Genomic DNA, 13,469 nt, shown 5'->3' with positions numbered 1-13,469 from the left:
TACACCTGCCACAGTGGCTGTCCTCCTAAGGAGGTGTAGCAACAGCGGAAATGCAGTTTGCTGCAGCTGCTGTACATACAGACCTCTATAGACCCTTGGAAAGTCTGGTCTGCGAGAGAAAAGCTAGAATTGTTATGTCAGCCATTTTCTGCAGCCCCCTTCATCTGTGTGCCATGACACACCCTCAGAGGGTCCTGTTCAATGGCAGAAGAGCCTGAGGATTGGCAAGGAATCAGCAAGTGTGGCTGGAGGCAGAGAATCTACTAGAGGGAGTTGGGCATACCCTAAATGTGGGGAGGCCCCCTGCAGAGGCAAGGGATAGCCCAGGAGCTGAGTCACAGAACCCTGTGGCTTCTAGAAGGCTCTGGAGTCAGGAAGGAGTAATCTGCTGAAGACTGGGGAAAAACTGGAGCCTTCATTGACTTTTGTTACCTCTAAAGTGGCCTTCAGGTTAAGTGCACTTAGACAGCAAAGATAAGGGGCAGCTCAGCCTGGAGACAGTGGAGCATAGAAGGCCACATCAAGCCAAGGTCCACGACCTACTCCCTAAGGATGGGATGTGACGGTGCCTGAAAGGACTGTCAGACAGATGAGACCAAACACACAGAGCCTCCTCAGCTGCCCTCTAAGCAACTGAAGCGACAACAGTTTACAGACAAAATAAGGCCCAAGCTTACCTTGCATTTTTGATCCTTCCTTGGTGCTCTGTATATTCTAACCTGAAAAAGAAAAGGCAAAAGATAAAAACATAATCCCCTAAAGATGAATGGCAAAGCTATATACTGCTGTTTTCTTCCTGCCCAACCCCTGTCATTTCTCCATAGACATGTGGGGACTAGGGGTTGGGGGGAGACAGTCTGAGCCCGTGGCTCGTGGCCTCCTTACTCATCTCCAATTGAAGACATGGGTGGAACCTGCCCCATATAACAGAACGTGAAATCGTGCAAAGACAATTCCTATAAGGATGCTGAAGTTCAAATTACTAGGTTCATGGTACCTTCCATGAGGGTCATCTTTGTCTGTATCCATGCTTTCTCTGAAAAAACAAGAGAGAACGTTGACTGTCTATTAATACAAACGTAGAGAATAGCTTCTTACCATAAGACAGAAGGCTGTCATTTATCCAGAACCCAAACAATTAGAAAGTTCAAATCATCATAGTATTGATCCATGATGTATAACAGTAAAACCAAAAACCAAAAATTATTAACTTGACCCTACTATAAAACCTATACTGGCTTTCCAGATTATCAAATAAAAGTTATAGTTTCAACAGACTGTGCATGTTAACACATATTTTACCATTGTTTGTTTGAAAATTGGGAATACACAGTGTTTATGAAAATGCTCAGTTAACCACAGTATCCAAGTATCCAAAACGACCATTCCCCCCATCATTCTGGATAAATGAAGCTAATTCCATTTGCAAAACATACGAAGCATCAAAGATACGTGTGCAAACATATATCTAATTTGGTGGGGTGGGGGGGGTGGGAAGGCGAAGTGAGGAGGGGGATTAAAATACCAATACTGTGCAGAGCCCCAGGCAGATTTCCGAAGGCACTGCCACCAACGCTCTGCTCACCAGCTAGCTGGGAACCCCTAGGCTTGAGGAACTGGGATGGAGGAGAGCCGAGGGACTGAGGGCCACAGAGGGTCCTTTTGTCACACAGGGATCTGCCTCCTTGTCACAGACTCCACATATTCAAGTGTCATGGCATCTTGTGGTTCAGTAAAAACCGACTGAAATCCCTAGAAGTGGAAGCACCAAATCTCCCTTGGGGTCAACTCCCAGCCTTATACAAAGCCTAAATGCATCAGGAGGGCACTGATGGCCAACTGGGCTTCTCTCCTTTTTCATAAGAAAGGAGAGATTATGGCCCTTCTAACAATGTGATCTCAAGGGCGAAACAACTGTTTTTGGGAGCACAGGATCACGTCTCAGGCACTCTAGAGCAATGCTCCCAACTAGGTGCCCTTGGCTTCCTCACAGGCAAGGAGTTTCTCTAGCTCGTCCTAAAGTTTAGAGGAAATCACAGGCGGCTCGGGAAACAAAAACTCCCCCTTCCCTTTGGTCTAGGATTGCAGTTGCTCCTCAAGGCCAAGTGATAGCTCAGGAGAGGCAAAGCTGTGCCTGGCAGTCACACATGACTTCAGTACGTTAATGTGACAGGGAAAGGGAGTGTGGCTGCTTCATTAATCGAGTCCCCTGATTTATAGAAGGTTTACAAAGTGGGGTCTACACGGGAAAACTGAAGGGCCCTGGACGGTGACCAGGCTAGAAACCGCAGACCTCAACAACAGAGGTCTCAGAGCACACAGGCAGCTCCACCTACACTTGCTCGAGACAGAGGGTTCATGGAAAACGTCTCGAGGTCTCTCTGCGGGGCAGTCCTGCTGCGGAAGAACACCCTGGCAGCCCTCACCCACTCTCCAGCCCCTGGGCATTGGCTCTCTTAATTATCTGGGATAACTTACATATTAATCATAGCATCTCCTAGTGGGCATCTGACCTCCAGCCATTGTGCTCCCCAAATTCGACCTGTGAACTTCAGCAGAAAGGACATCTGCTGTAGGGGGATACCTCCTTGGAGATTTTCCCTCATTAAACAAAAGAAAACCTCTTAAATGGACATTTGGGTAAGATTTCACGCAGTTTGCCTCAGCAAAACAAAATGTGCCTTTGAATTTTCTACACTGCCTTATTCCCTACGTGTCTGTACACACAGAGAAGAGTTGACTATAAGTGTGTGAAAATTTACTTACTCAAAAGAAAAGCCATCAAGTCTAAAAAGAAAAAAAATACTATTTAACATAACAGATTCATACTAATTCAAATTATATTTAAGGACATCTCAATGTTCCTAAATTGTCTGCAGGGAGGACCTCTACTCCTTCATTCTGGAGATGGTAAGTTAGCGCCTGATGCCCTCTGCCTTGCTCAGAGAGAGGCCCCTCTTTGAACTCCTGAGATGACATCCATAAATCAGTTCTCTTGCTCAAAGGGGCAGAGGAAGAGGAAGAAAGGGGTAAAAAAGAGGAACTTGGCCTTAAAGCTGTTCTTTTTCCCTCGATGTGGAACAATGCAGAGACCAGAGGGGAAAGTAAATGCCTCAGCAGGGTTAGAGGCGCCCTCCTTGCTTATAGCCAGGAAGAAGATAAAGCCAAAATCCAAACGTGTGGCCACCTAGACCAGGGCCTTCTGCCCCCATCCCTTCTTCCAGGAAAATCAGTAGCTGGCCCCTAGGTGTTCCATGAACAGGTACCAAGTTTAAGGAGAGGAAGACAAAGCCCAAAGGCCTTACTGGTAGTCAGTGGAGCTGCCCTTCCGCTTGCGGTTGCAATCCACGCCGCTGGTGCCAAGGGAAGTGGACAGCAGGTCAGTAGGGCCCGAGGACATGAAATCACTGATGGTTGAAGAAATGTCCATCCTCTGGTCTGCCATTGGACGCTCTGAAATCATTACAAGGGGACACAGAGGTGTGTTTATTTCTAAAGTGGTGGAAAACTCAGGGTGGCGTGACGGAGGGACCTGAGGCTGTTTACAGCCACATCTCTTACCAGCCGACCTCAGCAGGCTCATTTTTCTGGTAGAGACACAAAAGCCCAGAGAGACCGAGTGGCTTCTTAGAGGTCCCTGTGCTGGGGTGTGGAAGACTGAAACCCAAGGCTCTTGGGTTACCACCAGTGCTGTTCCCTCTGAGGGGACCAGGTATTCCACACATGCTCGGAAAGTTAATTAATTTTTTCCTACCAAAATAAATATTTTCAATAGAATAAAGAAACATGGTTTGCTTGTTATCTTTGTATTCCTGCTACCACTTTTGTAGAAGCCGCAGGAAAGCAAGAAATATCCTTTCTTACCCCCTACGTCCTACTTGGGAGTCAGGAAAATAGGGTCCCTCTCTGTCACTGGCCCAGGCCAAATCTGTCCTGTTGTCCCCCACTGTCATTTTGTACCCAGCATCCTGTACAAGCAAAACCTTGCATAGTGAGATGAAGACATTGTAAACAAATGAGCTGACAAACTGAGAATTCCTATTTTAAAAGGACTACGAATTAAACTGGCCCCCGTAAAGAAGCTGACAAGCACCTTGCAACTCCAAACCCAGGGGAAGAGGTTGTGCCTGCCGCCGTCAGGGGCCTGAGCTCTGCGCAGTAGGACTGGAGCTGTCACTCCTTCCCTCTGGGCCCAAGTTCCCTCATCTGCAAAACAAGAGGGTAAGTGTGAGCCACTATTTGCCACTATTACTATGATGCTCACAGAGGAGTGAACCAGGACCCACTCTCGTCAGGTGTGTGCCAATTTTTCACTTTTACAAGCACTGCTGCAGGGAACGTCTTTGTGAATCTATCTCCTTGCATTTGAGCTATTATCTCTCAGAATAAATTTCTAAAAGTGGACCTGTCAGGGCAAAGGGGACACCCACTGTATATTCTGGAACATACTGAAACACAGTGCTCCAGAAAAGCTCCAGTAATTTCTATACCCAACAAGAGCTCCTGCCAATCTGAAGGGAAAAAAGGAAAACCCCCTTGCTTTTAAATCCCCTCGCATTGTTCAATTACGACCGATAGTGCTCCGAGTCTGCAGGCATGTTTCTGCCTCCCCTTGCATCTGTCTCTTTGCATTCTGTTTTTCTACTGTAGGGGCCTCCCACCTCGAGCTCACCTGTATACCAGGACCGGCTGGAGGAAAGACACCCCTCAGAGGCCCCAGTGCTCCCCAGCAATCCTTCACTCCCCTGGCCACTTACTTTCTCACCCTGCTATGGAAGACTTCATACTCCATGCCCTCTTCTCAAGCTTCCAATATCTTCCAGCCCTCACCTGCATTTAGCCGAGCAGAAGCCGGCCCAAGGCGGCTAGCCCACCTTGATGCTCCGTGGGAGAAACCCCCAGCCCCAACTTGGGCCTGGCTACCACCTTTCTGTCTACTTGACCCCACCACTGTAGAGCCCCCCACTCGACCCAATCCCGCATCACCTCACCTACTTTCCCCATGCTGCCAGATCATTCCCATTTGGATAAAATCAGTTGAGTTATGTGACGACAATCTTGAGAAAAATAAACTCTTGTGAACATCATTCTCTCGCCACTGTTCCATTTCTCTGCCTCCAGCTCTTTTCCTCACATTTGCCATAATGCAACTCCCATCAGGCTTTTGTCCCCATCATTCCAATAAAAACAGCCCTTTCTGCGTGGCCTCCCCCATGCTGGATGCAACGGCCAGCTCTCCATATCCTCCTCCCTGTCCCAGCAGCATCCAGAGAACTGACCTTACCCTCCCCATCGTCTCACCTTCTCCGAGGTCTCAATCTACTTCGGTGGCCACTTCCTTTTGCTCTTTAGCTGGCTCTTCCTCACCTCCCGCTCCTGTAAATGAGGGTCCCATGGATGAGGGGGACCTCTTCTCTGTCTATACTCACTCTCCAGGAGCCCTACCTAGTGTCACTGTTTCAAATACTACCTGCACTATGACAACTCTCAAATTTCTATCTCCAGCCTGAATGCTTCTCTAAAGTATAGATTTGTGTAACTAACCACCCCCTGAGATCTCCATCTGAGTATACAACAGAGACCTCAGGCTGAAACAGCCACAACCCAACCCCCTGATTCTCCCCAGGCCAAGCCCCTCTGTCACTCCCATGTCAGTGGTACTTCAGTTCCTCTGCATGCCAGACCCTAAACCTACAAGTCACTCTGACTCATCTCTTTTACAACCTGCATCCAATCCACCAGCAAATCCTATCAGGTCGACATTCAAAACACAGCAAATTCTATCAACTTGACATTTGACCACTTCTCCTTTACTTTGTATTTCCACTCAAACATCAGTGAAGCCTCCTTGAACATCCACATAATACAAACCCTGCCAACCTTCCCCAACCAAGCGCCCTGCTCAATGCTTTTTCCATAGCCTACGTCGAAATGTGACCTACAACAATTCACCTCACTTACTGGCTGTCCTCTCCATCAGGCGACAAGTACCAGGAGGGCAGAGATAATATCTGCTGCTGTGTCCTCAGGCCTAGAACACTTTCCAGCACACAGTATGTGCTCAATAAGGAGATGTTGGACGCATTAATAAGTTTTCATATTAAGAATATTCTTTCTTCATCATACTATTTTTTTCCTTTTTGCCTTTTAACTTTGTTTATGGCGTTTATGTAGGTACTAAAAGTGACAGGTTTTAAAACACTTTTTTGACCTATATAAATATTCTCTGTTACTAATATTTTTGTAATTTTATTTAGCACTTGGATCCATTTGGAAATCATTTTGCTCTACTCCCCATGCTTAGGACTTCCTCATTTCCCTAATAGACAGGGCACTTCTCCTAACACCGCCGACCAGCCCAGACATCCCGCTAACCACTAATGTGAAACACCACCATTACTGATCGTCCCGTTCTGTGGTCTCATCTAGTGACTTGCACTCCAGTACTGTCCGGTTTCTATGACTGTGGCTTTAGAGCACACTGTAATTGCTAGCAGAACAAATCCTTTCCCTCTCATTGCTCTCTATTTTCAGAAATTTCCTGACTATTCTCTCTGATTTATCCTTCAAGAAGAACTTTATGATTATTTAATCACATTCAAGACCTGGTTAGGTGGCTGCTGTTGTTATCTTAACAACCAGAGAAGCAGGGCCAGGGATGAGTTCTGAGCCTCGTCCTCAGGTTCTTGGCGACTCGCAGAGCCCTGCCCCCCCAAGCCACACGCCAGACATGGGGTGTCACCGGAATCCACCACCCCTATGTACCACCGCATGAGGTAGAATGGTCCAAGGGTCAGAATTCCTGGAAGAAACTGCACTTCCTAAAGGAAGAACTACCATGCAAGCTGCCAATAATCATCAATTGCTGGGGGTGTGGGAGGGGGATTTATTTGTTACCTGAAGTTATAGTTCTTACACCTCAGGTCCAGCTTGGGAGCAGCAAGGGGCCTCTGGACTTGGTCACCTCAAAGCAATTTTCATGTTTTGTAATTTCCTTTTAGGCAGTCAACCTCTTCCAAAAACCTACAATAGGAACCACAAGAAAAGAAAATCCAGACAAATCACTTTGGGATAAGTAAATTTAAAAATCTCTTATTAGCTGAGAGAGATGGTGGAGCCAGTTCACGACTCCTAATCTCAGGGAGTAATGAGGGGCGGGCTCACAGCACCTCAGACACTCCACCTGCACTCAACACCCCAGCTCCATGGTCATCCTTCAGCTCCGCGCTAGAGCTAAACCGCAAACGCATGAAGGAATCTGGTAGGAGATTTTTTTGGGTGAAAAACAATGCCTTCCAAGTTACTAAAAATGGATTCTTGGATATGTCCTTATGAGAAAGAAGGTAATTATGTTCCTTATTTCTCCTTCTGGGTCAAGTCATAATAGTGAACGCTTACAGAGTGTTATTGTGTGTCAGGCAGGACCCCTTATTGCTTTATGTGGATTTGCTCACTTAAACATGAAAATACCTCTATAAAGTACAGTATAGTTTTCTTCTTTTTACCGAAGAGGAGGCTGAGGCACGGAGAGGTGAAGAAACTAGCCAAAGTCAGACAGTTAGAGAGTGGCTGGCATCCCTCCAGAAGGGGCACCCCCTGCTAAAGACATCACTCAGCTCTGGTGAAAGCAGCTGCCTGAAGCCAGACAACCAGGAAGAAGGGAAAACCACAAGAAGCAAGTCTTCAGAAAACATCACGCCAAGTAATTGCCGGGAGCAAGCTAAGAGGTCTACCGAAAATATCAGTGACTGTCAGACACATCTGGGCACTCATGAAACTAAGGGAGAAATATATTCTGAAAGGGGGATCATGTCAACAAAGTGGCAGTGTTGTCCCAACCCCACGTCTTATTGACAGGACCCAGGGGTCTTCCCTCCGCCCTTCTGACCAAGAGGTGGATCCCCGCATCTACCAAGAACTGGCTCTGAAAGGAAGGAAAGGGCCTCCCCCTCTTCTTAATCCATCCCTGCACTGCTTTCAGGTGGCAAGAATTCAATTTTAAATGGGGTTTGGGTGACCTTTCTAAAGCAAAAATTCTGGCATTTCGCACTTGACTGGCTAATCCTTGAGTCTCTGGAGTGTGCATCTCTGTCATGATCATTACGAAGGCCTTCCAATGAACGGCCATGAGAATGGCTCTTCCTTCCAGTGTATTCCTCTCTGCAGAAACCTTCACCGTCTGACTCTCTTAACCCCAGTCTGCATACAGGCAAGTAATGTGGACAGGAAGTTTGGACTTCTAGACCCTGAGCTTCAATTGGTAAAAGAAGTGGCAAATGACTTCCTACACCTAATTCCAGCTAAATCTGATTCCTTGCTTAGGTCACACGCTGTCCTCCCAGGCCCCAAATTAGCAACCAGGAATCCACCCTGGGCTTCCTTCCTCTCTCCCTCCCACACCCCACAGGCCCACGCAGCCCTCTGAGGGATGGGCCCAGCCACTTTCCTCTGTCTGCTTGTCACTGCCTCTGTTCAGGCTGCTGTCTTCCCCACTTTGGTCAGAGACAGGACACCCCCTTGCTCAGGACACTTAAATGGTTTCACCTCACCCCCACAGCCTTCCAGATAAATCCAAAACTGCCCAGCAGGAAACATCAGGCCTCACTTGTCTCCAGCCCAACCCTCCCATCCGCTGTTGCTGCTGAAAGCTCCAGGCAGACTGAAGTTGCCAGGAGCACCCTGCGTCCGCTGCGCCTGTGTTTCTTACAAGGGTGGCTCCCTCCACCCACCCCATCACCTGGTGAACTCCCTCTTTCCTTTCTGGTCCCCTCAGGCGTTACCTTCCAGAAAAGCCTTCAGAGATGCACCTACCCTTCCTGGCTCTCCCTGTGAGCGGCAGGTGGCTCCCTTCCCGCTCTGTGGCCGGGCTCTGCCTGTAGGCCCCTTTCCTATCCTTAGGCTGGCATCAGGCAGGCAAGGCCTTATGTGTAGGTGTCTCCAGTCCCCGGTGCCACCCCCTGCTCCAGGTGGTACCCAACAAATGCTACATGAATGAGCAAGTTCACATTCCTTCTCAGCTCCTGACTTCCCTGAAATGTACATGAAGGTTCTAAATTTCAAGTACTAAACTCCATACGAAATTTCTTATTGTGATTAATTTTTCTAATAGTCAAATTAACTTTGTAGAAATAATAATAATAAATGCTAATACAAATTTTGGCACTGTCTTTTGCAAAACAAAATCAGAAGGCCTTTCTTACATCCCTAGACAAGGTATAGAAAATGATATACTGTGACACTTAACTCTAGTTTTAGAAATCTGTTTCCTCCCCCAAGAAGGTGTTTTTAGATACAATAATAAACAAAACAAAAGAAAAAAAGAGGGGTGGAGCCCACTTTCTGAGCTATTTCCAAAAGGGATTTGGGCCAAGGAAAGGGAGTTTCTAGAGACCTCAGGCCTGGTGAGAGGCACTTGCTGTGGCTGGACTCAGAGGCCTGCCCTGGTGCAGACATCCATGAGGTGCGTGTGGAGAGGTTCCAGCCCAGGGTGCAGGAGTCAGGCCTGCAGGTGAGCCCACTTCTGAGCTCCAGATTCCCAAAGGTGGAAGGGAGGTTTGCTGGGCCTCCAGAGAAAGCAAGGTATGAAGGGGCTTGTGCAGGATGCTTGGGAAAAACCCTCTGTCCCACCTACGAGCACAGGGAAAGGACGTCGGGGTTTCCTCAGAAGGGAGCAAGGAGGCCAGCAGGGGAGCCAGAGTCCAGGCTGCTCTGCAAAGCGGTGCCTCAGCAGCTGAGAAGGGCAAGGGCATCACTATGAAGACACAGCTACTTCTCTGGCTCCTCCAAGCAGAGCAAGGTGAGGCCAAACACTGCCCTTTAAGAAAGACACACTTGCCAGCTACAGGAAGATTACCATACCAAGACCCTCAGTCCAGTGCAGGCAGTTCTCCTTTCTGTCATCCCTGCTCCAGCACCAGACTGCTACACAGAGAAGGGCAGGTTGGCCAAGCGCACTAAGGTACTGAGCCGCGCTCCTACCCTGGAGGCAGGACCCCAGTGAAGGCTTGCCTCTCCCCTTGTCCCCAATGTCACCCACAATGTCACAGGTGAATGGAGTTCTGTTAGAATACTTTGTGAAGCCCCAGATATCACTCGGGTAGCAGCTTTCAATGATATGACTTAACAGGGTACAGCTTAGGAAAATATGGACAACAGTGAACTAACACTCTTGACTGCCAGAAGGTGCTCTTATGTTGCCACCTCTGAACTCCTACAACCTGTGAGGAGCTGGCCCTGGGCACACACATAGCTCCAGAAATGCCACTTTCCTTCCCTTCCCAATGAACCACTGCAGACAGTCCCTCACCCCATCCTCCACTACAGGCTGCTTGCCTCAAGGTCTATGGAGGGAATGAACATCGAGTTGCTCTGGTCTGTGCAGATGGTGCTGGCCTTGGCACTGAGGCGAAAGGCTGATGGGGCCCTATCCCTCTGCAAGTCCCCGTTGGCCCTCCGTGGTCACTCTGACAGTCTATGGGGAGTTTAGTTGTTTTGTTTTGCAATAGATGGATTTAAAGACACTCTGCTGGGTGAGCCCACACGCCCTGAGCCTGAGGTAGCAGGTGTTTACACCAGAATCATTCAACCAGCACTTCTTTAGCTCCTAGTTGAAGCCATAATGGGGACACCGGAAGAATTCAGCAGTCCTTACATTTAAGATGCCCTTGATCTAGTTGGAGACAAGCTTAATAAATATGCGACAGCATGACCAGTGCAGCAGGAAGGCCACACTTACAATTGTGCAAGCAGTGCGCTGCCCAAGCCTGGGAGGTGCCTGTGTGTTTGCAGGCAGAGAGATACATGGCAGAGATTTGTTGAGCCGTGACGACAAATTTCCAGCAGGTGGCAGCCAAGTGTCTTGAGGAAGGAGTGCTTTCTTTTCTAGCTGTGGGGCATAAACAGGCAAGGGCAGAGCAGAGGAGGAAATGATTAGCCGACTGGCTGGGGGGTGTGCGTAATGGGAGGAGAAGGGAGGAGGTGAGACTTGCAGCAGGTATTTCCAGGTGTCCGCCACGTGGCCGGGCTGCTCAGAAGTGTCTTGGGCAGAGGGGAGCAGCAGTGAGTGCCTAGGCACTTCAGCCTGAAAGGTGGGGGTCATCAGGGCCACGACAGGAACCTATTTGTGGCACCTACTCCTACTGGTAGCTCTAGGGTGCTTGGGGATCCCGAAATCAAACATAAACCAAGGAGATTGCACTAGAGCTAAGGGGCTTTTCTGGTCCATTGACAGGATCTCACAAAGGGTAGGATCTGTGAATCTGGGGCATCGTGTGAGACAAAACAAGGCCAACCTTCTAGGAAGAGACCCCCAGTACCCTTGTCGGAAGCGAGTCCACAGAAGTCCAGGCTCAGACAGCTACTGAGGGTTGGTGGAGGGGCTCAGAGGTCTAATTAAAAGTCACAAAACAGGGCTAGCCTGTGAGTCCCCCAGGGCATGCGCAGGTATCAGTAAGAGTATCCTTTACCCTTTGTCACGCTTTCCCTGAGGCACAGGGATGCGAACAAGCTACTGCCTCACTGGGCATTCTGGGAGGACTCTTGGTCCTGGCAGTGAATGCTGAGACCACTGGTGAGATGGTTTGGGAAGTGGCCTAACTCCGGCTGACACCTGTGCAGCTGCCTAAATTGAAGTGGACCAAGATGTAGAGGCAGAGAAATGGAACGGCCACCACGAAGCTTCTGAGTGGGCAGAGTCTCACTTTGTCACCCTTGGTAGAGTGCTGTGGCGTCACACTCACAGCAACCTCAAACTCTTAGGCTCAAGCAAACCTCTTGCCTCAGTTTCTTTTTCTTTTTTTTTTTATAAAGATGGGTCTCACTCTTGCTCAAGTTGGTCTCAAACTCCTGAGCTCAAGTAATCCACCTGCCTCAGCCTCCCAGAGTGCTAGGGTTATAGGTGTGAACCAGCCCAGCCAAGATTACTCTTTCAATAGGGCTGATTAAAAAGTCTGCAGAATGACTTGGGAGTCTCAGGAACCACTAATCCCCCTTCGAATATTCATGAACCATTTGAAAAGGGAACTGCAGTGGTTAAGAGCATGCTCTGTGCCCGAGACGGTCAGGTTTCAGACACTGCCCCACCATGCATTAGTGCCTGAGGTTCCAATATTAGGTCCAACAGAGACCAGCTGTGGGCTACTGGGCACAACACTTAGCCTTCATGTGTCTCTGACCTGCAGGATGAGGATGATAACACTACCTCTCTCAGAGTCGTGGTGAAGATTAAAGAAGATAAATAGTCAGAATGGCATCTGGCACACAAGGTCTCTGTAAGTGTTATTATTTTCTTATTAACCATCAGAACAGCCTGATAAGATGGTATTATGCTATCTCTCCCATTTAACAGATGAAGAAACTAAATTTGAGAGGGTAAGGAACTTGATCAAGGCCAGTGATTTTATAGGAAAGCAGATTTGACCCCAGTTCAGTGCTATATAAAGCTTATGCTCTTCCCACTGGACAGCAAGGCCTCCATGCAAAGCAGGAAACAGGCACACTCCAGAGCATGCAGGGATTCATAAATTCTTCAAACCAGCACTTTTTCCCGAGTTCTGCCAGGGAACACTAATTCCATGGGATTTAAATGACATTATGTGGGAGGAAAAATATCAGAGGCCAAATAAGTATGGGGGATACTGGGACAAGTTGTGCTTCCCCACGGCTTCTTGGACCTTTAAACAAGCCCCTTCTCTTAAGGGTTTTCCTGTGAATGCCCCTCCAGGGGCCGGAGAGTCTCTGATGCCCCAGGTATAAGTACCCACACACCACTTCTCATCCAACATCTAATAGCCAAGGGTTTGGTGGGGCACACTCAAGGAAACCTGCTCTGCAAAACCATTTGGGACTAAGAATTCGCCTCCCTGAAATCCTGCCTCTCTGCCTCTGCAGATTTCCTCACCAGAACGTAGGCATTATTTCCCAGCCCTGGCTCTTCTGAGGTTCCTGCTCCTTTTTCTCCTGCGTAGTCTCTGGCCATTTCCTCTGCCCAGTGTATGCTCGCTGGTCTGGTGCTGCCTCTGCCTCTCATGCACACCGCCAGGGTTCACTCCTCAGACTCCTGCCCCAGAAACAAGACCCTTCTCTAAGGATTTTCCTCCAGTCTAGCCCACAGGTGTGTTAGCGCTACCTGGAGGACAACAATTAGATTTGAAGTTAGGAAGAATGTTGCCTGTCCCCAAGCAGGGACCAGGCCTTGTTCTCCTCTGCACCCCAGCACCCAGTACTCAACATCTGAGGGCAGGGATGTGTGCTCTGGACCTGCCACACTGCCTCCTCGGCTCTAGGAAGCAGCCTCACCAAGGCAAAATCCTCTTCCTGCATGCAAAGAGGGCACAGGAGATCACTTCTGACACCGTGAAGGATCAAGAGTCACACCTAAGGACCAGCTAACTGAAGATACACCACCCTGACTCTATTTTCTTTTTACTGTTTTGTGCTGATTTGCTTTTGTTTGTAAATGCTACAGAATA

At 48.5% G+C, this 13,469-nt stretch overlaps 1 protein-coding gene across 4 annotated transcripts in view; it reads right to left on the bottom strand.

The window, feature by feature from the left end:
• Positions 1-13,469, bottom strand: part of ARNTL (aryl hydrocarbon receptor nuclear translocator like) — a 75,903-nt gene that overhangs the window by 29,766 nt on the left and 32,668 nt on the right. For 2 of the 4 annotated variants that reach the window (XM_012803982.2, XM_023516714.1), the window contains exons 2-5: positions 4,094-4,206; positions 3,306-3,453; positions 998-1,036; positions 678-719 (exon numbers count right to left, since the gene is read on the bottom strand). In XM_012803982.2, the coding sequence (XP_012659436.1) occupies positions 678-719; positions 998-1,036; positions 3,306-3,445 (221 nt within the window). In that variant the 5' untranslated portion in view covers positions 3,446-3,453; positions 4,094-4,206. Of the gene's footprint in view, positions 1-677; positions 720-997; positions 1,037-2,478; positions 2,568-3,305; positions 3,454-4,093; positions 4,207-6,897; positions 6,913-13,469 lie in introns of those variants that run through there. The other 2 variants (XM_023516667.1, XM_023516742.1) reach the window with 2 other exon arrangements.

The sequence above is a fragment of the Otolemur garnettii genome, unplaced genomic scaffold (genome assembly GCF_000181295.1).
Source record: "Otolemur garnettii isolate 467f Iridium unplaced genomic scaffold, OtoGar3 scaffold00001, whole genome shotgun sequence".
NCBI classification, from domain to species: domain Eukaryota; kingdom Metazoa; phylum Chordata; class Mammalia; order Primates; family Galagidae; genus Otolemur; species Otolemur garnettii.
The sequence above is the reverse complement of the archived record's forward strand: the minus strand, read 5'-3'. Positions and strand labels throughout refer to the sequence as shown.